This window comes from Varanus komodoensis, unplaced genomic scaffold, assembly GCF_004798865.1.
Source record: "Varanus komodoensis strain SLA01 unplaced genomic scaffold, ASM479886v1 scaffold11, whole genome shotgun sequence".
In the NCBI taxonomy this organism is placed as follows: domain Eukaryota; kingdom Metazoa; phylum Chordata; class Lepidosauria; order Squamata; family Varanidae; genus Varanus; species Varanus komodoensis.
Genome location: NW_025335317.1, coordinates 8,050,280 through 8,075,647, shown reverse-complemented (window position 1 = coordinate 8,075,647; position 25,368 = coordinate 8,050,280). Strand labels below are relative to the sequence as shown.

The 25,368-nt window shown below is 41.9% G+C and overlaps 1 protein-coding gene across 3 annotated transcripts in view; it reads right to left on the bottom strand.

Moving 5' to 3' along the window:
* The window catches only part of NRG3 (neuregulin 3), a 575,245-nt gene that overhangs the window by 307,320 nt on the left and 242,557 nt on the right, over window positions 1–25,368 (bottom strand). For all 3 annotated transcript variants that reach the window (XM_044420021.1, XM_044420020.1, XM_044420018.1), the window contains exon 2: window positions 15,516–15,645. In XM_044420021.1, coding sequence (XP_044275956.1) covers window positions 15,516–15,645 — 130 coding nt within the window. The remainder of the gene's footprint in view (window positions 1–15,515; window positions 15,646–25,368) is intronic.

Sequence of the window (25,368 nt, the reverse complement as noted above, 5' to 3'; positions counted from 1 at the left end):
TGATTTTGCACATAGCATGGCAGATCCATATGGCTATTCAGTATTGGGTTATATGTATAGATTTGATTTGCAGATTTTTTAAAAATGGGAAACCATGGTTTGTCTTAAAGATGGAAAGCAATAAGGGAAATGATTCGACCTGCTTCCAGTCATCAGAACAGAAGTGGCTGGGGTATCCATCAATTACAAACATTCTAATCTCACTGCTTGCCAAATGGCAGGTGTGTGATGAGCCAACATAAATGACTGTGTGAGCTGCACTTTTAGAGCCCCTAGTTTAATCCCCATGAGGAAGTGAACTGTCCATATGACTGCCTCCTGCCCTTCCCTCCTTTCTCATTGACAGCTATCAAAGAAAATACCAAATCCAGAGTGTGTCATGCTTTATAAGTGTGTTCCAACAACATGTAGGGCAGCCCCATTGTTGCCATGGAGTCTTGAGAAACTCCCAATGCCATAATCTTTGCTCCAAAGTTGAAGTCATGCAACACAGTTTCAGGAATCCCAACACTGGAAATCAGAAGATTAGTTGAAGCTCGCTAAAAGCTCTCGTGAGGCACATGTTTTGGAAATCCCCACTCTAAATGCATCCATTGGATATGGAAACTGACTACTGCATATTGAACCTGAAAGAGTTTCAGAAAACACACAGCACAATCAAACAGGGACAGCAGGGGAGAAAAACAATGAAAATAAGTAACAGATTTTCTTCTCTGTGGAAATTAATTTGCATAATGACATCCTAGTGTGGAAGTTCAAAACTGCAGTTCCCAGGGCACTGCATAGCTTTCACAACTGCAGCCACATGAAACAACTTTACATGTCTAAACTGCAATGTGCAGCAAAACTTAAAACACCACAAAACAAGAGCTTGGAGGTGGTACAATCCATTCTGATTAGGATCAATGTCAATTCCCTTTGCCTTATTAAAGATCTGAAGTGACTCAGAGGGATTCACTTCCCATTCTCATAATGCGGAGCCTTTTAGGTCAATGTAGTGGAACCATGGGGGTCTAAAAGAAATCCAATGTATACAGACAGCCATATTTTGATTGCTTCCCTCCCCTGCCCCCTACATTCTAAACAGGCTTCCAAACACTGAAAACAGTTCGCTTCAGAAAGCCTTTTGAGCATCAGGGTAAAACAGAGCACAGGGAAACAGTTTTATACATTCACAAAAAGACAATTGATGAATTTGATAGCACATTCTACGGAACCTTCAGTTCTTTGAACATCTTTGTAGCCATACAATGCTTCCTTCATGTTTGCAGCCAAATAGAATTGTTTGAATGATGGGACCGTAATAGAAGCCTTTCTGGAGGGAAATGGAGCCAGGTCAAGAAACCAGAAGGACCTTCACCAAGGCCCCAAATGACCCTCATAAGGCCTTCAATCACCAACTACCCCATAGGGAAGACTCTAGTTACTGATTACATATAAATACTATTTATTGTTGTATTTAAATGTATTTGATACTACTTGTTCAGCATCGTGCAATGCTTTTCACCCTAAAGTTTAGGGCATACGTTATTTGAATCATGAATACATCAAATCATTATTGTCTCTTGTGGTTATGCCCTAATTTCTGGGGGAAAGGTCATGATTACAGAAAAACAGTAAATTGGTAAACATCACCCCCACTCCTTTTATACAAAGAGATGCTTATAAAAGGAGTGAGGGTAATGGTAGAAGGTTATTTTGAGTTCATACTATTCTGTAACCTGCTGAATAGTAAATATTCTAATTAATAGTAGATCTTAAATAAAAGATCTACATTTCAAAAGACTGTCTTGAGTTTGAAACCAGAAGGAAGGAAGGAAAGGGAACAGCACATGATGATCTCATCCATCTTCCAACATCCCTGGCCTGTCTCCATTAACTATCCCTGGCCTGAAAGAGAGGAGTAGCAGCAACCTAGTCCCATGAACATGTTTTTACTTTCAAGGAAGTTAAAGAAAAAACTTAAAGCCTACAGACTACTTCATATTTATTGCTGAAGATTTCCTAAAATCAACCCACTACACCATTAATTTCTCCTTTTAGACCATCATGAAGGTTTTCCCTCATCAGCCCAATCCACCAAAGATTCCTCTAGTACATAGACATCAACCCCATCTTTCAGATTACAAATCCTTCCAAACAGCTCACAACAAAATAGATAACAATCATGGATACTGTTAAAAATAGCAAAACCTAGAAGAACAGCAAAGGCATTTCTAGCTAGTGGTTCTTCATATAAGACATATATGGGCAACCTATGAGCTGCATGTCGCCCTCAGAAACTTTCTGTTACGTCTACCAAAAGTACCCAGTCTGTCACCCCCTAGCATTCCCACTGCACTGTTGGTGTAATTATGCTTGAAATAAGGTGCACAAGGAATGTGATCCCAGCACACTCTTGACAATTGTATTCCCAGAAACATGCCAAGGGGCTGCCTGACAAGATGGCAGGTGTGCGCCATCCAAATGCAGAAGATGCCACATGGAGAGAGGTTACACCTTGCCTGTGCCCAAGATGGGTGTGAACTGTGTGCATATGAGTGTGCTTATCATCATATGCTTCAACACATCCAAGAGTCTGTAGGTCCCCACAGTGGTATAAGCAGAAGCCCTCATGGCCAAACAGTTTGCTTTCAAGACTTTCCGCATTTTCAAAAGAGTTTCATGATGTACTTTGGCAGTGGGGCACTGCAGTGGAGAGAAAGCATTCAAAGGAGCATGTCATATCTCTATCCTGCTATTTGGGAAGGTCTTTGTATCTTTAGACACTAGGTGTAGAGATGGAGCTCATTTTTCTTAGAAGATAGCATTTTCAGCCAGAAAGCTCAGAATGTGAACTAGATGAAGAAAAAGAGGGGTTTGAATGTGGCACAGAAATGTCAAGGTCAATAAGCAAAGATTTGTTGGACAGCTACTGAGAGCTAAATCATCTCACACATTCAGGAGGAGATACTACAGAATAGGGAGGATCAGAAGAAGTGTGGAATTATTAATCCAATAAACTGGCATCAATCCATGCAAGCAGACCAATTCTGTAATGTCTGGTCTTCCTGTGGCACAACACACGGCTCATAACTCCTCAGTTGCTATAGAGGAACAAGCTTCTGAGAAACAACAATAAAGATGTCCAGCCAAGAAGATGGCAGATCTTGCTGTCTCCTGACCTGCTCCAAATGCTGATTGCAGCTGTGTAGGTAGGCTGATGCCTCTTTTGGGCATAGAGTTCAAATAGATTGGACTTGCTTCTCAGTCAATTCTCTGCAGAAATGGGAGATCTCCAGGCTGCAGGGCAGCATTCTAAATGAAAGCATAAAGGCCCCATGGAAACACAGAGCAACTTGGGGCCATGCTTTTAGAACCCTTTCCTCTCAAAATTTTCTTGATTCAAGACCTGTAACTCACAGCTCAGATGCTTCCTGTGCTTGCATACTGGCAAAAATATATAAGCATTATATATTCTAGGCACTGCAGCAGTACCTTTGCTTAGGTATGTGTATAACATTTAAGTCCTCAAGGCCCCCTTTTGAGGTTATTAATCTGGATGACTACTTGAAATAAACAACAGAAAATAGGCTCCGAATATTATTCCTCCTGTCTTTGGGGCATTACAAGTCAATTGAACTGTCTAAATGAGTTATGCCTGGAATTAAAACATCGACACACTATATTCAACCAGTACAGCACTGTGCCTTTAAGATAATCCAGTGACTGCAGCCTTGCACCTTCATTGGCAATTCATAACCCACACTGGGTTGTGCGTGCAAGCTTGAGTGCTTACCAAAATAGGAAGGGATTCAGCAAATTAAAATGTTTAGTAAACAAAGTTGTCCAAAGGGAAATCATTAGCAAAATCAGATCCTCTGAAGGTGTTCAGTGGAAAGTAAAATTGCTTCATTACATAAAACACTAGACACAGCACATACCCACCTAGTTCAACACCTGTTTAGGTGGCGGTGGGGAGACACTATTTCTTGCTCCCTAATAAAACATCAATATTTTTGTTTGCAATATTCAGTAAAATATATAAGATTCCCAAAGCACAGAGCTTTCTACTCCTGTTCAGCTGAATGCCAGCAGAGCTCTTTGCACAACTTGCCAGCTCCACACAAGATCTGGAGGTGCATGGAGCTGGAGCACCCAGACACAGAGGGTATAAGGCCAGACTGCTTGGCCCCGTCCCAGTATAAGTGACCACATTCAGGTAAACTCCTGAACAGGGTTAGGTTAGCATGATATGTTCATCTGCATCTATGTGTTTACGCACACATAAATATATGCAAATGAACATTCACAGGATGCTTGAATTTTGGATCTTTGCACATTCCTGTTCAAACTAACCAGACCCATATCTTCAAAGCAATGTGAGGACCTGAACATAATGATCTGTTGAATTTTGCATACCTCCATTTTCTAAAATACAGTTCATAGCTCCAAAAATAAAAAGGACCAAGACATGGTTCAATTTTGTACTTTAGGGTAAAATGTTTATAAATGTATTATTTGAGGTGAAAAATATTTATATTTTGTGCAGGGATGCAATGAAATGCAAGAATCTGGCTTTTTTGCGCTTACAGAAATTTTTTCCCATACTCAACCATAGCCAGGAGGTCAGCTGAGCTGAGATCAAGTCCACAAACATGCAGGAATGTTAGCAGCTTCTTTGCACAAATATGCAAAGTGCACCACTATTTGCAAAAAGTGTGCCAAGTATGTAATTCTTTGTGCAAAGTACACAAAGTCGTGTGTATGTATGGAAATGGAATTTCATTGCACAGCGGGCATTCTGCAAACCGTCTTCACAGACTCGTTTGAACTTGCTTTCTGCTGGATACCCACGCAAACGCCTGGCACGAGGTGGACTATGGGCAGAGCAAAAGTGGGCCTCAGTTCAGGGAGCTGAGCTGAGATAATCCTACAGATTCCCACCCTGAAACCAGATCCCTCACAAAGCACTAATGAGAACATGTGTTCAAAATATGAATTTAAAAACATGTTTTACAGGTTTTTAAAATCCTGAAATGGGATGGTATAGACTTACAAATGAACAGCTGTGGAAAAGTCCAGGATAAAGATGGCTTTATCTATTTGTATCTATATCTATGCATACACCTATGTATGCAGTATCCACAGTTAGTCCTGTGTAGATAGATCCATGGAAATAAATGAGGTTTAAGTTAAACTGGGTTTAATTTATGAATCTCTAAGCAGCAACAGAGGAGGCATAAGATGACTCAGATTTCCAGATCTTGGAGCTGGGAACTACAGCTCCGACCTGCTTCTCCCCGATGACCAACATTCTCCAAGGTTGGGAAAGTGACCTCTGAGAAGGGTAAAAGAGGGATTTCAGAGGGTGGGGATGGGCCAACTGGAGACTCCAAGGTACAGTTTCCTATAGCTCTTCCAGCTTCCTTCTCTCCCTCTCGAAGACGCTCCCTGCTAGGCAGGCAAAAAAGCTCCTTTCTACTGGGGAAAATACTCCAAACTGTGAATACCCTGAAGTGACAGAAAGGCAAACAAGTTGGTCCAAGATCAAATCAAGCCTAAGCCTTCCCTAGAAGCAAAAACAACAAAACCAAGGCTATCCCACCTCAGACACATCATGAGAAGGCAGGACTCCCTGGAGCAGACACTCATGCTAGGAAAGCTGAAGGCAAAAGACAAAATGGAAGGCCAAATATGAGAATAACTGAATCCATGAAGGAATCCACAGCCTTGAACTTGGAGGAGCCGAATGGAGCTGACATGGGCAGGGCATTTTGGCGGGCCTTCCTACCTTGGGTCACCTTAGGTGAAAGATGACTTGATGGCACATAACAGCACCACACTTGGGGAAATGCAGGGTGGGAGGTTGCTCACCTACTTCTGAGTGCAGAGGCTTATGGGCACCATGGCAGAACTGTACCTTTAAAGCAGCCTTATCGTTGTGAAAATGGTTGCAGTCGCTTATATTTTAATCTCTGCTGACTTTTGTGCTGCTTCCGATGTTGATTTATACATGAGTTTTATTGGATTTATATTCAGATTTTATTTGTAGTTATGCAAATCACCCTGAAAACAGTCTGCTGTGAGACAACTAATACATCAAATATACAAATCCAGATAAATTGTGGGTAATCGTAACATCTCCTTTAAAGCAAGGCAATTTAAAGGATAGTTTATGAAGCCCGCTTGTGTCAAAAAACCTAGTTAAGATTAACTACAGTTTAGGATGTAAAAGTAAAGCAAAACTGCTACTAGTTTACAACGGAAGGGAAACTGCTCCTTGCAAACACATAAGAGTAGGAGAGATACGGGAGACTAACACTAAACCATGGTTAGTGTTATGTGTGAACTTAAATGTAGTGGTCTGCATCCAATTGTAGTCTAATTTAAGAATTAACCTTGGATATAATCCATGGTTCAAGGCTGTTAAAAAATTAAAGTGGGACTTTGTTTATAAATCAAAGCATTGGGGAATTTACTTACATCCGAGACCAGGATTCTAGTGAAGGCAAAATTATGACATAAGGAATAAAATGATGGAGGCTGGGAATTTTATTTCTGATTCAGACAAAATAGTATATTTATAAATTCCATTGTGGATAGGAGGTGCACAATAACATACTTAAAATACTTCCCCAACCCCCCAAAAGAGGAGTCAAATTTAAGAAACATGCTGCTTAAACAATATTTAATAATCCAATTGACTCACTTCCTAGGCCATGGCTAAGTGCAAGAAGGAAGCCCAACAAGAAAAAGAGAGCCAGGTTCTGGATAGCTCTTTTCACCTCTAGTTGTGAACAAGTAGGTCTCACAAAACCAGAACCATGAGCACTGGCAATTGCTCTTTCTTGATCTTGACTTAATTGTTAAATTTCTGGAAAGCCAGGTTCTTCTCTGGTTTGAAGCTCAAGTCTTGCAAAGCTTGACTTGGAATGCTTAAAGGGCAGGGACAATCTTCAGTTGCTTTACTGAAAGAAACAGAATTCAGCAAAGCATGAAAGCAAAGGCAAAGCATGTTTGCTCTCAGCTTTTCTTGAAATTTCCCTTTGTGAATGTTAATGCTGAAAAATCTCCATAATATATCAGAATGTGTTTTTAATGTTTGACAAATATTTGATATCTGACTTTCTCAGATGGGATATTATTCTTGCATTTGACTCTCACCCAACTTTCAAGGGTGATATTCTTGGCAACTATGCAGCCTTAACCCTCCAGTGTGATGCTGGTTAATTCTAAGTTAGTGACAGGTTAAAACAGTGAGTAGCACAACGTGAGTTACATGGCAGAAGCAAATGAACTCAAGACTCCCCAGCCTAATTCTACTGGCTATTCTACAATACAGGTTCCTGCCCACACACCATTTTTCAGTTACTATTTGATTAGCATGCAATACATTTTAGTATTTGAAAATAAACATGCAATGATGCTCATTTTATTCAAATCATGCAAACTCATCAACTAGTATTTTGTAGTTGATGCCGAATAGCTTTTCTGTATCAGGTTATATTCAATCCCTGCTTTCACGCAATGGTACTTACTACCTGGCACAATTGAGAGCCAACAGTCAATGGAATTTTGTTCATTTATTAAAAGATTTCTATCATACCCCTCCTTTGAACTCTAGACCGCTTCCAGAACATTTCAAAATGCAATGGCAAGAGGACACTTGTTTGACCTTTGGAGAAATTGGGTAGCTGACTGGTTGCATAAATGCAAAGAACAAGCATTTGTGCAAACAAACACAACTGCATTCCCTCCTGAGCACAGTCCAAAATTTAATTCCCACTGGTACAACCTCATCTGTGCTACCCAGGCAGGGAGGGGGTGCTCATACCAGCAACTCCCTGTGCCCTGAGAAGCTTGTAGGTGCTCCTCTTCAGCTGTACTAAGGTTACCAACCAAACAGAATGCAGTTTTCCTAAATGAAAATTATCTAATGTTGCAAGATTGTGTTTCCAATTAAATGCTTTTATTTTATCTAAAAATGCATTTTCAGTTCTAGAGGCAATCTACTATAATATTATTCCTGTAATAACCGAAATAAGAGCATAAAAAGCATACCATGAACTAGTATATAGGATTGTTGTAATCTATCTACTTGAGTCTAACCAATTTTAAATAAAAGGGAAAATAAAATCTCTTTTTGCAGAAGGCTTGAATGTTTACAGTTACATTCATGCTGCTTTATTGAATTTGATATACAGGTGCTTCTTTTATTTTAGCATGGTAATCTGCCTTATGTCTGTTTCACTAAAGAACAGCTAGATATCAATTGTTAAGGGCACAATTGCAAGCATTTTTAGACTGAGAAAAGACATGCAGACTCCAGCATTCCCCAGCCAGCAATGCTGCCTTACTTAAAGGGTGCAATCCTATTCGTGTTTAAGCAGGAAAAAGTCCTACTCATATGTTTCCCAGGATTCACCAGCCAACATGGCTGACTAGGAACGATGGGACCTATAAGATGTGCCCTCACATAGTTCAGGTCAGACACTGTGACCACACTCCTACACCACAGGGGTGCTTAAACCTATTAAATTAGATGGTCTTAGGCACAGCTAGATTTTGTGATGGATCATGGTTTATGGGAGTAATTCAAAGGGTGTGCACAGCTATGCTGAAGACACCCTGGTTTCCACTCTCCTCTGACTTTCTTTTTCAGAAGGCACCCTGTACATGCACACCCAAAGTTCCCTTGAGACTCCAAATTGTTTTCAGGTGTGAGCATGAGTTCATTAACAGGGGAAAGATGTTACTCTGCATAAGCAATTTACTACTCACATATGCACACGCCTCTGTGCAGTCAGTTAGTATATTGGCCAGAAGGTAGAATTTTAACTGGTGATACCCAGTTTCAAATAATTTCCTAGCCATGAAGTGCACTGTCCTGGCTATCGCAAGCTAATGCCTATCAAATCTGCCCATTGATCTTTCTCATTCAGTATTGCTGATTCTGATTGGCTTTCTGGAGTTGCTGGAAGAAGCCTCTCCTTGTTCTACCAGAACATGTTATGGACTGAAGCTGAGGTCTTCTGCATGGAAAGCTCATGACCTCTGGTCCTTCCTCTCACCTTAACCTACTTCACAAGAAGAGATCTGCTTACACAGCAAAACATCAACATTTATGAGCATTACTCCACCTATTCCCAGTGATTCATCTGAGTGGAATGGATTTCTTGGACACTTCTGATCTGATGGTACTCAGTGGCCCAAATGGGGGGCAGGGGTGTGCATACTTCTTTCTCTACAACTGACAGTGATTTGTGCATCTGTAAAAGAACACTCGGGAAATTTGTGCAAAATGCACAATTTAAACAATTTGAAAGCCAAAAACTACACTGTTCTAGTGCGTTGGGATAAACCATGCTAGAAGGATGTTGTTTTCAACTTCCAATTTGCACAAAACATACAATTTATGCAAGTTTCACTAGGGACTCCCCCTCCCCACCCATCATTTCCCATCTTTGAGGTGGAGATCTGTGAGTTGGCATGACTTGAACCTCAGGAAGTCTATGCTTGCAGGAGGCTGACAAACTGGAACTTGGGGGTCCAAGTCCATCCACAACTAGATTCCCCACGAACCTTCCTTACAGGTTGCTATGAGAATAAAAAGTGCCAAAGTGTCAGTTGCATTTTCCAAGTTCCTTGAGGGAAAAGTGAAATGCAAATGAGTTAACAATAGTAGTTACCATTTATTTCCCTGTGAAAAGTTCTTGTGCCAAATTGAAAAGCCTTGTGCCAAAATGCCAACATTATATATGTGTTTGCTTGGGTTTGTTTTTAACCCTAAAGGAAACAAAATGAAAATTCATCAGAAATTTTAACCAAACAAAATATCCAGTTTAGCAACTTATGATTATTCATTGTTTGCTCACCTTGAAGAAATGTTTGGAAGAAATTTTAAAAAGTCGAGGAGAAAGAAAAGGATGGGATATAAATCTAATTAAATAATTATCCATTTCACCAAGTAGTTGCAGGCACAGTATGATAAGTCAGTACCTACTAAATAATGGTCTGGCTTTACCCAGAAGGCTTGAAGAAACCTTGATGCAATCCTATGCATGGCAACTGAAACGTAATACTTACTGAATGGGGAGCAAGGCTATGTGCACAGGTTATCCTCCTTATTCACACATACACACAAGCCTGGTTTTGTTGGCCATACAAAGTACCTTTGTGCACCTACACTGGCCGAGGGCCGAAGGTGTGGCCAATGGGATGCAAAGATCAGGTTGGAATTCAACTCTTGCACTTGTCAGGTTTCTCTTGCATCTCAGTTCTGTCCAGGAAGTGAACTGAGTCAAGATCAAGTCCAGCAACACACAGGAACACAAGTGGCTGCTTCACATGACGCTTTAAACAACACACTCAAATTATGCAAGTCACCTGCATGGAAGCAGACTCTGCTTGCACAGAAGGTGCAGATGACATGCATGCGAAAAAGACCGCCGGGATCACTTCCTGCTAGAAGCTCATGTGAATGCTTAGCATGAGGAAGACTTAGGATGGAGGACGGAATGTGGGGAGTCGAACCAAGCCCAGCTGATCAAACAAACCAGATTCCTCACACATTGCTATGGGCCGCATCAGCATGGAGAAGCTAGGGCTGGCAGATACAACTCCACTGCCATCCTCAGGAGTTTATGAGTCCCCTGTGATGAGGACCATGTGAGCTTCATGGACATCTCACCCACCTCAAGGAGAAACTGCACTCCTCAAACTGCATCAAGGAGAGAAATGGCAAGTGATCGTGCTGTGCTTGGGAAAGGGCAACAAGGAAGTTGTGAGTGAAGGAAGAGAAATACAGCCTGTGTAGGGATCATGGGACATTAAGCTTCTGACTGGAGAAAGCAGCATGGCCCAACAACAGCCTGACTGGAAAGGGTTTTCTGTGCATAGCTAAAACCAGACAACAGTGACATCAAAAGGGCATCATTACTTCAATAGACCCTCCATTCAGAAACATAATCACTCAAATGAACATGCCGTAATGCTAGAATTTTGGAAAGTGTTGCAAGCTCAAAAATACAGCAAATAAAAGGCCATTCATAGCTGATATTTGTCCCTGCTTGGCACTTAATCAATAGAATCCATACCCTTATTAATACAAACAGTGCCAAGCATCTGCTGATGGGATATATTCACTGACCTAATGCATAATGACTACATTCTTCTTTATTTCATTATTTCCTATCAATACTGTACCACTTGCCTCTCTTTCTACTGAAAATGTGGGGGTGGTGGAGAGAGAGAGATGTTGGAGAAAATGGAGTCTTCTCTCTCATGGCTACATTTTGCAACTGGGTCGTGCTTATGGAGTCCAATATTAGGGCTGCATAGCAGATAGCAGCTCATCATCGGAGGGATACAGCATCAAAGGGATCCTCTGGGTTCTTAGTGATCTTAATAATCAAGGTGTCCATCACTCCCTCCTGCTTTACTGGGGAGGCAAGATGCGCTCTCCGTTCTGCTAATGCTCCCTTCTTCCAGTCTGGCTCCTCTTAGGAAATGCCAGTGGGAAATAAGCAGCCCTGGGACTTGAAAGTTCTGGAGATAGCAGGTCACAGCGGGAGGCATGCATCTGGTCTCTCTTGTAAACATAAAAGCTCCAGTATTCCCTGGACCATCTCCCTTCTCCTCTTCTCCCACCCTCCAGAAGGCTTGGACTGACAGCTGGCCATTCCAAAAGTTCCTTACTCTGTTTGAACATGACTTCTGATTGGCCCCAGCAGATTTCCTGAGATCTAGACATGCCCTCCAGAGAGATACAATGACATTAGCTTGCATAAACATCCTCATGGTTGATCTACAATATTGCCTCAATTTCTTCCTCATGGTAATAATCCTGCAGCCTGGGCTGACACCAGTAAAGTATAGCTGTGTGTTTCTCCTCCACAGTGGGCCATAGTCACAGACCTTACACATTTTTGCAAAAGCAGATGCTAAAACAATCTATTTATCACTTGCTACCTCCCACATAAAAGATCTGCTGGTTTGGGTTCAGTAGGACCCTGCTCAGTTACTTACTTGCTAAGCCACAGTGAGGCTGTGTACGTATCATGGCCCAGAGACAGAACACTCTGAAATTAAGATTTCTAGCTGTAGCAACTTTGGGAAGGTTTCAAAAGCAGCTCTCAGACTATCCAAAGTGGGGCAATCTGCCTTGGATTCTATAACCTGACCTCTAGATCCCCCCAAGATACCAGTGCCCTCCAATTCTGAGAAGCAGACTTCTGATTCCTGAAGTGACCACCGAGATTCTGTGGAGCATTCCTCAAGCAGATCCTCCATCTCCAGTCCTTCACCACCCCTAAGTTGCCAGCAGCATCTTAAGGAAAGCAGATGCACTACTTGAGGAGACGTCGCTCCCAGAAGGACTCCCCTGGTCTGGTTGTAAGATCCTGCCACTTGCAATGAGTCAGTGTTGAGTAACACAACTCACTACTGCGAGCTAGTGTGGTATGGTGGTGGGCAACCTGGGTGTTTTGGGTGCTTGTCCCCATTCAACTATGAAGCTTACTGGGTGCTCTTGGGCCAGTCACAGACTCTCAACCCCACAGGTTGTTATTGTGAGGATAAAAAGAGCGGAGGAGAAATATGTAAGCCCCTTTGGATTCTTTGCAAGAGGAAGAACCAGTGCTTTTTTTTTGGTAAGAAAAAAGGTGCTGGAACTCATGAAATTATTTACCTTTCGCATATAGTCAGTCACTGTACACACACCCACACACGTCAGTTGTGTAACGAAACATAACGGTCACCGCATGCAGTAAGCACTCAGAGCGCAACCACACGGCCAATCACAAGCCAAGCAGCGCCACAAACCGAGCAGTGCCATCACAACCAGTGTGGACAAAGTACACATGCATTGGATTCGACACACAAGCAGCCCACATGCACCATTTTAATGATTGTGCCACTGACCTGCTATGCTCAACAGAGCGATTAAAATTCACGTGGACCAAACATCAAATTTTCAAAAGTTACTTTTAAAACTTGGAAAATCTGTCAAAAAAAAGGTGCTGGAACTCTGTTCTGGTGCGTTCTATGACAAAAAAAGCACTGGGAAGAACGGTGAGGTATAAATGCAATGCATCTGCAACAACAGCTCATCAGGCTCTAGCAATTGGAGTGCTCTCCATGGTCCTGAATTCACTCTGGGTCCTGTAGTAGTGACTATAATGCTAAACCAGCTTCTCATTCCAGTTGTTTAGCCCCTGACATGCCTTTTTCACCCAGCTGAGATGGGAGAATACCAGATGGAATAGGACAGCTTATTCACAACAGCCCCATTCCCCAAACCTCATTCATCAAGGATTCTCTGTTGAGATTTCCAGTTCCCCCTTCTTGGCCAGGCACCTGAGAAAGCCCTGATGCTTGGTCTCAAGATGGTGCTTACACCCAGACTCAAGGGAATCCTGTGGCTGGGCCAGCTTTCCCTGCTTTCTCCTGTAATAACACAAAGATCTCCACCTTGCCTTGCTCACCATGGCCAAAGTAATGTGCAGAGGAAGAGCTTTCCATTTACTGTTGCCCCAGGCAAAGCAGAAAGGCTGCCCAGTCTACTTAGGGAACAGTTTCCTAAAGTGCCTATAAAGTTTTATGATGGATTTAGTGTGTTAATGTCATAAATCTCCACGCTGCATGATTCAGAATAATTAATTTAATAACTGTGTCATATGAGGAAAGTAAATAAGAGGGAGAACTGAATGATCAGTGAAGCATATACGATTGAAAGGAAAAACAAAAGCACCAGCCAGACACTGAATATTAAATTCTTGATGGATTTTTTTTTTGTCTGATGTCGTTTGAACTCATCTGTAGTGCCAAGTATCCTCCTTAAATGCCACCTGATTCTGTATTCCTGGGCTGGTCCGGGCTGTCATTCCAGACTCTAAACTCCAGTGCAAAAGCCAGACATACGTCTTCATATATTCCACCTTGCCATGGGTGGTTCAAATCTAAGGAACTCTAAAGGTGGTGTGGCCTGACTGGTATGGGAACCATTTTGCACACAGACAAAATGAGGAAGCAAAGGCCATCCTGAAAGGTCCTTTCAAGAGGCTGAAGAGCAGCAGTCCTTTCCCATTTCACAGTGTACAAAAGAGTAACACAGAATGCATGGCATACCACCACCACACAGCACTCAGCATGCAGCATTCAGCATGAGTATTCAACCACATCTCAGTGGTCCACAACATTACGATCGAGTCCATGAGAGGTAACACAAGTTCCTTAATGTAAAGAAACATACACCTTCAGCTAGTAGGTTCTGGAGGAGGTGCCAATTTCTTGGTTTGATGCTCAGCTCCTACATTTCAAGATTCATGTGGGCTCCATGTGGGTTTCATATGGGACCCACCATTTTGATGTGACTTGTAACAAAGAGCAAAAGTGACCAACATCCATCTTCCTTGGGGGATACTCTATTCTTCAGAGGTACCTTCTCCAACCTGGTACCTTTCAGATGCATTGAACTACATCCCCAGTGACCATGACAGCTGGAGGACACCAGGTTGGGGAAAGCTGTTCTACGCTGGATTCTGGGTACCAGAAGTTAATTTTGTCACTCCCTTAATGCTAACAATAAAGTCAGTGCCATTTGTCAGAGCTTCATTGTTAAGGTATGCATCCTTTCAAATCAAACATGGGCATTCTATTCAAAATCTCTATGCAACTCACTCTCTCACTTAACTGCATCATTGTCTCATATACACAAAGTGGTTGAGAAGTAAATTTTCTTTAGAAACTGTAGCCAATCACTGCTGAAGCTTTCATTAAAAGAGGATTTGGTAGGAAAACAAGTATTTTGAAGGTTGGTTCCAGCTGTTGTCTCACTGCATACAATCCAATTAATAAGTCTGGAGGGGAGGTAAGCAAGCGAAGGGGAGGGGAGGGGAGGGAAGAAACACCTCAGGAACCAAATTTTGGGGCACCGGACACCTGCCTTTTGTTCTGTGCTTCATAGAGAACACCACCAGTGGGCTCCATTCCAGAGTAGGGGCTCTGGCCCACCATTTTGACTTTTGTTTCTGATTATCTTTTTCCCAGAAGCTGCCCAAAAAGAAAGACCCTGTCTCATAATGCAGGAAAAGAAGTGTTGCATTCCAAGCCCTGCATACAGGAATGAAAACATCAGCTTATTATACTGATAATTAAGGCAGGCCTTTTCTATGGAACACCGGAAGTGATACTATCAAAACTTCGTTCTTGCTTATAAATATCAGAGGAAATTTCATCACAGGAAGTCAATTCACAGTCAGAAATGAAACACTGCTTCCATCCACAAATGCGTAGTTCCTACCTTCTTCTGGTACATATATAACTTCTGGGATTTGGGGGAACTTTAATAAGTATAACTTTTTTAACTAGAAAAAAATTAACAGGTTATCATAAGCTTCCAAAGAAAAGGTTGAAACTGTCATGGTTTCCACTCAAGTATGATCATAGATATTCCCGGAGAGGTACCTATTCTTTTGTTTCTGGTGATTTATAAATGCACAAATTTTATGAATGTTAACTGTATACAGACTTACCGGCAGTGTTTGTGGGAGCCTGTTAGGGTTTCAATGACAAAGCATTCCCCATCATTGAGACAGTATGCAAGATCCTTGTCTTTGCATGGCTTAAAGTGCTCGGATTGCTCAGTGGAGTATGTTGTGGTATCTATAAAGAAAGCACAACAGAGAGAAAATGGCATTAGTACCCAGAAATATATGCAATGACTCTTGAACCTAGTCAGATCTAGCTTTCATTTCACAAGACACAGAGACAACTATGTCAGGTGGCAGGGAAGATCTAAGGTAAAAGATAAGCTCAGATGGAAAATGAACCAGGGTTTATGTGTGATCTACCAGCAAAGCATGGATTCAGGATGGAATCTAGCAGTTTAAAGAATGGAGCACAGCAGAATCTGAGGTTACTGTTCTGTAGCTCAGTAGCAGAGCACATGCTTGGCATGCAAAAGGGTCTAGGTTCAATCCCTGGTATCTCCAAGGTGGAGTTGGGAGACTCACTGGTCTGGAATCCCTAGTTGCTATCACCATTCACTAGAAACCAGCCATGTGGTCTCGGAAGAAAGGGAATCGGAGACCATACCATCTAGGTTGGGGAAGCCCGGTGCAAACAGTATCGATCAAGATGGAGTGTTAGTCTGATGTGGTGTAAGGTAGCCCCTGCTTGGTCCCTGTCTACTGGATTTAGAAACTAGATAGATAAAATATAGGCTGGCTAGCATTCGTGAACCCCAGATGTATGTCAAATGCAACTCAGTCCAATTAAGGGCACCTCTGCACTGTGTCACATATTCCACCCATGGTGTGAGCATCACACAATGACTACAACGGAGTTCTCAGTCATACCCCAAAGCAGGGGATTGGTTTCACATGAGACTTCTGCAAAGCAACACATCAACCATCAAGGCACGGCCTTCGTTCTGAAGCCATGTGGAGTGTTGCCTTGAGAATATTTTAACTATCATCTCAGCCATTTGCATTCATTGCTTTCCTCTTTCCCATCGGAAACAACTGAAGTGCACCAAATAGGAATAAGAATTTTGTGCAAGAACAAATGGACTACAACTACAACCCTTTGATGACAATGTGGCTCCTTGAAGTAGAAAAGGCACTTTAAAAACTAAGCTAAAAGCTCTCTCCAGCCTTTTCTGTGTTCCTTAGAGCTACAAGATAAAAGAGCTGGTATTTGTTTTGTTTCTCCCAAGACTGTCCGTATTTTTTCTTGCACCATCATTAAATTTTGAAAATTATGTTTAGAACACCATGTTTTAAAGAGAAATGGAGCCAGGGCATTCTTAACTATTAAAGGAAAACCACTGCAGGGACTACAGAAAACACAACTTTCACTTTTGAAAATTGGTCTCCTTCAAGAGGATTATTGCAAAAAACTTGTCTTCTAGCACATGGCACAAGTGGCACACTACGCTGCATTGAACAGCGTACAAAGCTCCAAATGAAATTATTAGGTCTCCAGTACTGTCTGGCTAAGTGATCTCTCTGGATTGCTCACAGTACACCCTTGTCCCTGTAGAAGCAATATCTACCTATTTTCAAATAATCAGATGAATACTGCAAGTGAACCAGTCTGACGTTCTACAGGAATTTATTTTCTCATGAGAACATGTTATGAAAGATGGCATAGCAGACAGCTCTGGTTTTCATCCCACAGTGATAGCTCCTGAGCTAGGGAAGGACTGCATTGTATAGGGAAAGAATTACGCCCAGCTCAACTGAAAAGAATACTGGGCAGGGAGAGATTTAACTGGAGAATTAGTATCAGAAGGCCAGACCTGCAGACAGAAGGCAGCTAATCAAGGTCTTTGGGAGAATGGGACGTCTGGAAGCTGTGCCTTCTCAAATTAAATGTTTACAGGTTAAGTTGGATGATTCCCAGCTTGGATGGTTGACAAAGAGTTGGTATAAGTTGAGGAGGGCTTCCAGTTTTTCCTCATTTAAAGACTGAATTAAATTTCAAGCCATGCTCAAGAGTGTGAGAGAGAGGATAGGGAATAGCAACAAAACATAACATGTAACACAGCCTAGACTTCAAAACACTAGGGTGGGCTATACTTCCCAGGAGAACACCTGTTGTCATGATGGCTGCCTTCCATCCCAGGGGTCTCCAAGATGGTGCTAAGACTAGAAGAATGTTTGGCTGATTCAGCAGGTCTCTTTTTATGTTCTTATTGCAACAGCGGATGCCTCTCTTAGCATCTTCCAGGTGAGCTGCCCGATCTGATATCTATTTTATTTTTAGTATATATATTCCAAGAGTGCCTCTGTACAAGGGACATTCTTGGTGGAGGGAAGTGCAGGTGGGATCAGGTGCAACACAAAGCTTCATTCTAAAGTATACCCAGACACCTACAAAAAATGAGCTGGGGATGGTTGGGTATGATCTGTATGAGGGCTGAAAGAAGTGGGTCCAAATATGATTTTGCACTTGGGGACCAGACCCTGCCCCCTTTCTTGCTTTGCTGAGTTGCTTGTCTTTGGGCTGTATCAACCTGTTAATCTTTGAGCTCATATGTGGAATGATTGCTTGGTGACAGGCCATGGGGTAGCCAAGTGGGTGTTTTGTGACCCAAGGAGAAGCATGTGGTCTGCCACTGAGTCTTATTCTCCTGGGGAATTGCTGGCCATTTGTCATCATTTGTAGTGCTATGTTCATCTTCCTTCCCATGAAGGATTTTCCTCTTTGGAAAACTCAAGAAGGAATCCACATCCAAAGCATTTTGAATCCCCATAAACTGAGATACCCCATAGACAGGGTGATGTCAGGAACAGGCAAGTGTACTGCCAAAACTAGGCCATGTGAGAGTTGCAAAGGGTTGGGGGGGGTGCATGGAATTAGAAGTCAGGTAGAATTTGACCCTTCTCCCCACCGCCCTTAAAAACACAGACTTAGTGATTGATGCCTACAGAAAGCCGGCATACATCCTGATCATCTTAGCTGAAGTGGCCCATTGTCACAATCAGGGTAGACTGAACTGACAAGAAGACCCATTTAAAGATGTTCTGAGGACTTCTTCAGCATCATAAAATAGCACCATCACATATGTCTGATTGACAGATTCCTTAGAATCTCATTCTGTATTAAATCAAGGCCATTCTATAAGTCAAGATTTCCTTTAAATTTCCTTTACCCATTTACCATGAATTCCAACTCCCAGCTAATGGTAGGACGTTACATTCTAATTTTTAATCAGCACTTTAAAACTGCTGCACACTCAACACTCCATACAATGACAATCCAATTCTATTCAATTAGATTTCATCTGACAGCCATTCTCTGGTGAATATCACAGCACATTACAGGGGGGCGGAGGGATCCTGCTCCTGGAAATGTTAAATTACAGTAATTTCAGGAGTACCACTCTCTTTACAAAAGGGCAGGGCACGTCCAATATTCTAGTGGTCCTTCATCTGTAATGCAGTACTTTCATTTCCACTCTACAAACAATAAACTTGCCAGCCACTGGAGACTTGCAAAAAATGGAGCACTGCACACCAACAAAAATCGAGAAATGGGCAGCAGCGCATTGAAGAAAGGGTTTAATACAACAGAAAAGGGGCATGATATTAGTTGTTGGGGATGAGCAGGACAGTTGTTCTTGGAGTGCATTCCATGCTGATCTGGACTCATTAGAGGCAGTGGGACTGGGACCCTGGGGCTTCAGGCCTTTTGATGCTAGAAGGGGAGCACCTTATCTCCAGGCCATCTTCTCCAGGAGCTGAGACAAGCTCTGGGAATAATGTGGTGTACAACTGTTGGGAGAGGGCATGGAAGAGGAGTTCGCAGAGCCAGTTGACTCTGGCACAACTCTTGACACCATGACACAGCATCGGGAGAAGAGGGCTATCCAGCTAGCGGGACTGTGTACAGAGAAAGTGTGCTCGCGTCCAAAAGGATCCTCCCAGAGGGATGGGGCCCAGACATACTCAAAAGGAGGGTTCCCAGAAGTAGTTGCTAGGTTGGGTTCAATGGACTACTCTGAGCATGCCAAGACATTCATTCTGTGGTGTGATTGAGATATTGGATGTGCTTTGGTGAATGAGGAGCTTTTGCAAAAAAATAGTCTGTGGCCTGAATGCTCAAAGGGAGGAAAACACAGCTCACAACATTAGGTGTACTGGTAGTTGGTTTTAAGAGTCCTTTCTTTTTGAAGGAACTTGGATACAGTCTCCACAATGGCTTGAGATGGGAACACATTCCCCCCATAATATATTGCAGGCAAACAAGTATTTTTCTCCCGCTGTTAGCTCTGGTCAAAACACTTTCTAGGTTTTGGGGACCGCACATGTACACAAAGTAAACAAAAAGGGAGAACTCTGTGCCCGTGTCCATGAGCAATAGTAGCTCTTCCAAATTGTCTTTCATTGCTTGAAGAGAAAATCTCATTATGAAGTCTCTAAAAGAATCCTCTCATCCACAATACACTGTTGTCTCATTACTGCCAAATATCACGTACAGCAAGCAAAGAATACAATATTCACCCCAGCACCACTGAATTATTTGGCAGCCTTAAAACAATTCTTAACTTCAATCCCTGATGTAGCACCTATATTGGGAAGGTTCCAATCAAGGTTATGTCACAGAAGTAATAATTTCCTTGGTCTTTTAGCATTCAACCTTATACAGGCCTACTTATTTCCTTAGGATGCCATTCAGCTTCTTGTAGAATTAAGTATTGGGAAGATGTCCTAGAAGATGCTTTTCCATTGGAAGCACTATCACAATGAAGAGACACAAAAGGCGAAGGTAAGTTGTGTTTGGCCATATGAAGGAAAATATCTGTAGGAAAATATCTTTATCAGCAGCCACCAAAGAATTAATCCACTATTCCTGGGTCTTCTCTTTAAGTTAGCATTGGCACTTCTCCATTTCCTTTGCACATGAGTCAGACATGACTCATGACAACATGCCTGCCTCTTTAAAGTACAATGTGAGAAGTATCTCTCAGAGGAAATGACAGATGTATCTCCATTATTCGGCTCATGAATTATATTGCTTTTTATCATTCCTACTTTGATATGAAACAAACATGAAAAAGAACAAATGTATGCCAGTGGTGACACGGCACACATTTTGCAAACAGTAAATGAAAGAAGAGGTTAGAAATATAACATTTCACAGTATGTAGATGTGACGTGTTTACCAAAAGAGACACAAATATATCGGCTTGTCACTGAGTACAAATGAGAACATTTTTAATGACTGCAAAACTTGGGCAAATTCCCCTATATTTATGCATTTATTTTTGTACAAACTCACAATTTGACTGATGCGGGGCCTACATGATTTCATGGCACAGAAAGCCATTGTTCAGATGAGGAGACCACAGCTCAGCCGCATGGATAAACAGAGTATTTCTCTTGGTCTTCACCTGCACTGTTGACACCATTCCACACAATGTATCTGGACACGACCCTCCACCTGTTGACTTTTGCTTGAGGGGAAATCTGAGGACAGCCCTAGTTTTCTTTTACAGATCTTGACAAAAATTACTAACATGCACAACTGCCAAGAAAGGCAGAGGCACTATACAAGGGGCTTATTATCTCTCCAACTAGAGCAGAACAGGTAGAGAAAAACAGTAATTTCACCCAGACATAACAGAGTCTAGTGCCATTTGGTGACTAGCCTAGAGAATGGCACTGCCTACACAGTTACGGTGCTTCTCTCTTTAAGGCATTGCAGCCATCAGATTAGAATGTGAAAAGTTTTCACATCACAAAATGTTGAACTTGATGCTCTGCATGTGCAGGGAAGGGCACTTGAACGTTCTGCTGAAGCAAACAGCCAGGATAAAAAGTGGTGAAAAAAGAGGAGGAGGAGATTTCATAACCAGTAATATTTGTGGACAAGTACTCTTAATAAGACTTAAAAGACCTTTAAAAGGAAGATATTAATAAAATTGTGCCATTTGGGAGATTTCCTGTGAGGTACTTTGTCTTAATATGTTTGACATAAACTGGCATGAAGTTTCATTATGACAAACAATTTTCACGTGGACTGGCTCACTATTCCGTAAGGGAAAGGGCTCTTGCCTGCCCATTCAGGGGCTCTTCTTCCTGCTCCTCCATCTTGCGACCAGTATGGCATGGTGGTGAGAATGCTGGGCTGAGGACCTGGGAGATCCAGGTTCTAGTCTCCACTTGGCCATGAAACTCCCTGGGCCAGTCATTCAGTCTCAGCCCAAACTACCTTACAGGTTTGTTGTGAGGATAAGATAGGGTTCGTCATGAGAGAAAAAAGGCAGAATATAAATGCAATGGAAGAAGTAGAAGCAGCAGCAGCAGCAGCTTTCACTGTTTTCAAAATTTAGCTTGTAATGATTCAGGGATGTCCAACCTGGACAATTTCCTTTCCAACAATAGTCCTGTTTCCTACATGCTTGTGTGTCACTCATCCTTAATCCAACATTTAGGCTCTGTCTGTGCCTGCACATGGACACTTGTGCATGTTGATGCAGCTTGCATTAGCAATACAAGCTTGCTCCCTACCTGTTTACAAGCCCTTTCCCTCTTTTCAAAGCAGAATTCTCCACACATCTAAATCATGTTCATGAAGGAAAGGTCTGTTACAATGGCTGCTAGAGCTTTACCTAGGAGGCATAGACTCTTTTGATTTGATGAGAATGCTAAGCTTCTAGGCAGGGTGGAAGCAGAAACTAATCTTAAATTCATGTGCTTCCACCCAAAATCTTCCTATGCATCTCTTTGATTCTCGCTTTCCATGGGTAAAAGCCAGTAAAACTACTAGGATATCCTGTCTGTATCTATTTTCATATGAGATTATGCACAGGGCAGATGCTTCTAATGTGGAAAAATATGAAATCTCATCTCAGTTCATTCATTACCTTCTCTCTACAGCAACAGAAGTGGAAAAGCAGCATGCAAGCTCAAAGCCCAGTACGAGTATCTTGAAATTCCTGGATTAAACTTCCATAGATGGGCAATCTCTGTCTCCAAGGTACCTTATAATTACTAAAGTGTTAAGCAAGGTTTTTTTTCATGGCCAGAGAAAACATTTTCAATATCATTTATTAGGAATTAGAAAAAGAAATGTTCTGGGCCACAGATCTCTTAGATATATGCAAAAATGAATTGCACACACATGCACACACACAAGAAATTAAATTTATATTGCTCTACTTAACAGCATTTGTTGTGCTTTTGTGTATGCCCCAATTAAACGGACAAATTCCCCAGTTTTGGTTCAACAAGGATTTTGGGTGTTTGGTTTTAAATTATGGTAGGGGAAAACCTTGCTCAAAGCTTCTTTCTGCAGTGTGGATGGGCAGGTGCAAGAGACAAGGGCATTCCTGATGGTTCTGCATTTCTGGAGCTAGCTTGCAAGGGAGAAATGGCAGTCTCCTTCCCTCTTGGCTTTTAAACTGAGCTTAAAGACATCATCATTGTCATCTGTCTTTGATTAAAAATGTGGGTTAGATGTTCAAACTATTACTGTTTTCTACTTTAAACCATATTTGGTTTTGCATTTATTTTGTTTTGGGCTTGTTTTGTGTTTGTTTGTTTATCAATACCCATTCCAAGCCATCTTAAGAAAATTCTGAAAGATGGCACAGAAATCCTAAAAAGAAGCCTAGAAATACATATCTACATGGTCCAAGAAGCATGCAGAAACTCCATACAAATAATTAATATATCTTCATGTGGATACCAAATTCCTAATCCAAAACTGGCCCTGCTATTCCTTAACCCTATCATTTGTTATAATTTCCTCCATAGTTCTTGTAATCTTTCAAAAATCTTTCATGATGACATCCAAATGGTCAAAATGTCCTTAACCATCTCTTTTTCTTGAAACTAAACATGCCTAGCTCTTATCAAATGTCTTAGAGTTCTCTTGATGCCTCAAGGCTTAGAGGTTTGCCTAGTCTGTTTATCTCGGTTTGCCAACAAGTTGGAAGATTTTGTTCTTTGAAATGTAGGTGCCTGTTGCTACATTGCTTACCCCAGTCCAAACTGAATCGAAGCTTAGACTCTACTTTTTGTTGCTGCTTGGTATTAATTTTGATGTGTCTTCGCTTCATCTTGCCAATGCTGGCAGACATCTGCAACTTTAAAATTCATGCTGAACAGATTAAAAATAGTGGGAGTACATTTCAAAGTTTGCCTTTCAAAAAGTACTAAATAAATATTTTATAGCCCTTTGGCATTAGCATTGTGTATAAATGGCAAGATTGGATGGCTGCCATATTCCTCTATCAATATTAACCTACCTAATGTTTTACTATGAATGCCGCCATCATAATTCATTATGCACATTTATTCCTACTTACAACTCCTACCTGTCTGGTTTTGGAGTGGACCACCATCATTTTCAGAAGGAAGACATGCCCCTAGATCCATGGAGAAGTTCAGAGAAACCTTAATCCAGCTGGCTGCTTGAAACACCAATGTGGAGAATTTACACTGCTTTAACCAGTGGAGTGGGGGGGGGGGGAGTGGAGGATGTAGCTTCTCCCATAAACCCCAGCTAGCATAGCCAATGGTAAGGAATGATGGGAGCAATATCTGGGGGTACCATGCTCCCCAGCCCTGTCCTAATGGATGTGCCTTCTCGCAAGGTTCAGATCCTAGCGTTTAAGGTACAGAGCCTGGAAGCTTGCAGTGTGCCTGGTGAGAATGGAGGAAGGTATTAGGCATCTAAGGAAGAGCCAGAATGTGCCTGATATCTAAGGGAAGAGCCTAATGGACTTGGGAGCAAGAGAGGTTTTTCATCCAAGCAGAAAGAGGTTCCTCTTGACTTCTGTCCCCTAGCTCTTCTCCTAGACACACTGAAAAGATGGCTAAAAACCTGAAGTTTCAGGTCACACCCTGAGACTTGGCAACTATATTCATGGGATCAAATTCTAACCAGGATCCCTGAAAAAAGGACAAGGCCAAGGGTCCATCCTGTTATGGATTCACTGCACTGATTACTGGCTTGTTTCCAAGACTTGTTCAAGCATCCTTTTAATGTTAGGATATCACCTTAACTTTCCTTAGTTGGATCTAACATTTCAGCAGGAAAACATCTGTTAGTAGTTTCCCTTCTTAACATTTGAAATCCTAGTCAAGAACACTGTTGCCAGGTAAATGATCGTACAGAATAGTCCTCCTCAAGCTGGTACCTTCTAGATGTTTTGCATTTTAATGACCACTGGTCATGCCTTCTGGGGTTGATGGAAGCCAAAATCCAAAACATCTAGAGGGCAGCATTATAGGAAAATCTGATATGCAGAGGCCTGATTTTCCTCCATTTTGAACCTACTGGCTATGAAATTCTCTCTCTGTATACCCCTTCCTGAGTACTTTCCACAACTCCACCAATGAATCAAAACAAGAACCACATGGACAGGACCGGTCACCCAGCTTCTTTCTACCTGGTTGTGGCCATGTTGAGAGGGTACCAACTGGATTACAATGACTTCAGTGACTGGTCCAGCCTAGTAGGGTAGTGTATGAAAGGGCCATGGGCACTCCGACATGATGGAAATGTGACCTCACAAGCATTTTCTTCTCTTATCTCATGTTTCAGGAATACGGGCCAAAAACAAGCACCACCAGCAACAACTGTGGAGATTAACACATTTATTATACAGTCCTTGTGTACTGGAGTCCTTTCCATCAGATGCCTGAAGTGATAACCTCATGTCTCTGATAAAGGCTTTGTGGTCAAAGTAAATTTCATAGCATTTAAGGTGCTACAAGCCTCTGTCATTTTGTTCTGGCCACAGACAAACATAGCTACCCTTCTGAAAATCAAGAAAAAGTAACACAATCCATGGGTGTGCAACTTGTGGCTCTCCAGATGTTTGGGCCTACAACTGCCCTCACCACTGACTATGTTGACTAGGGCAGA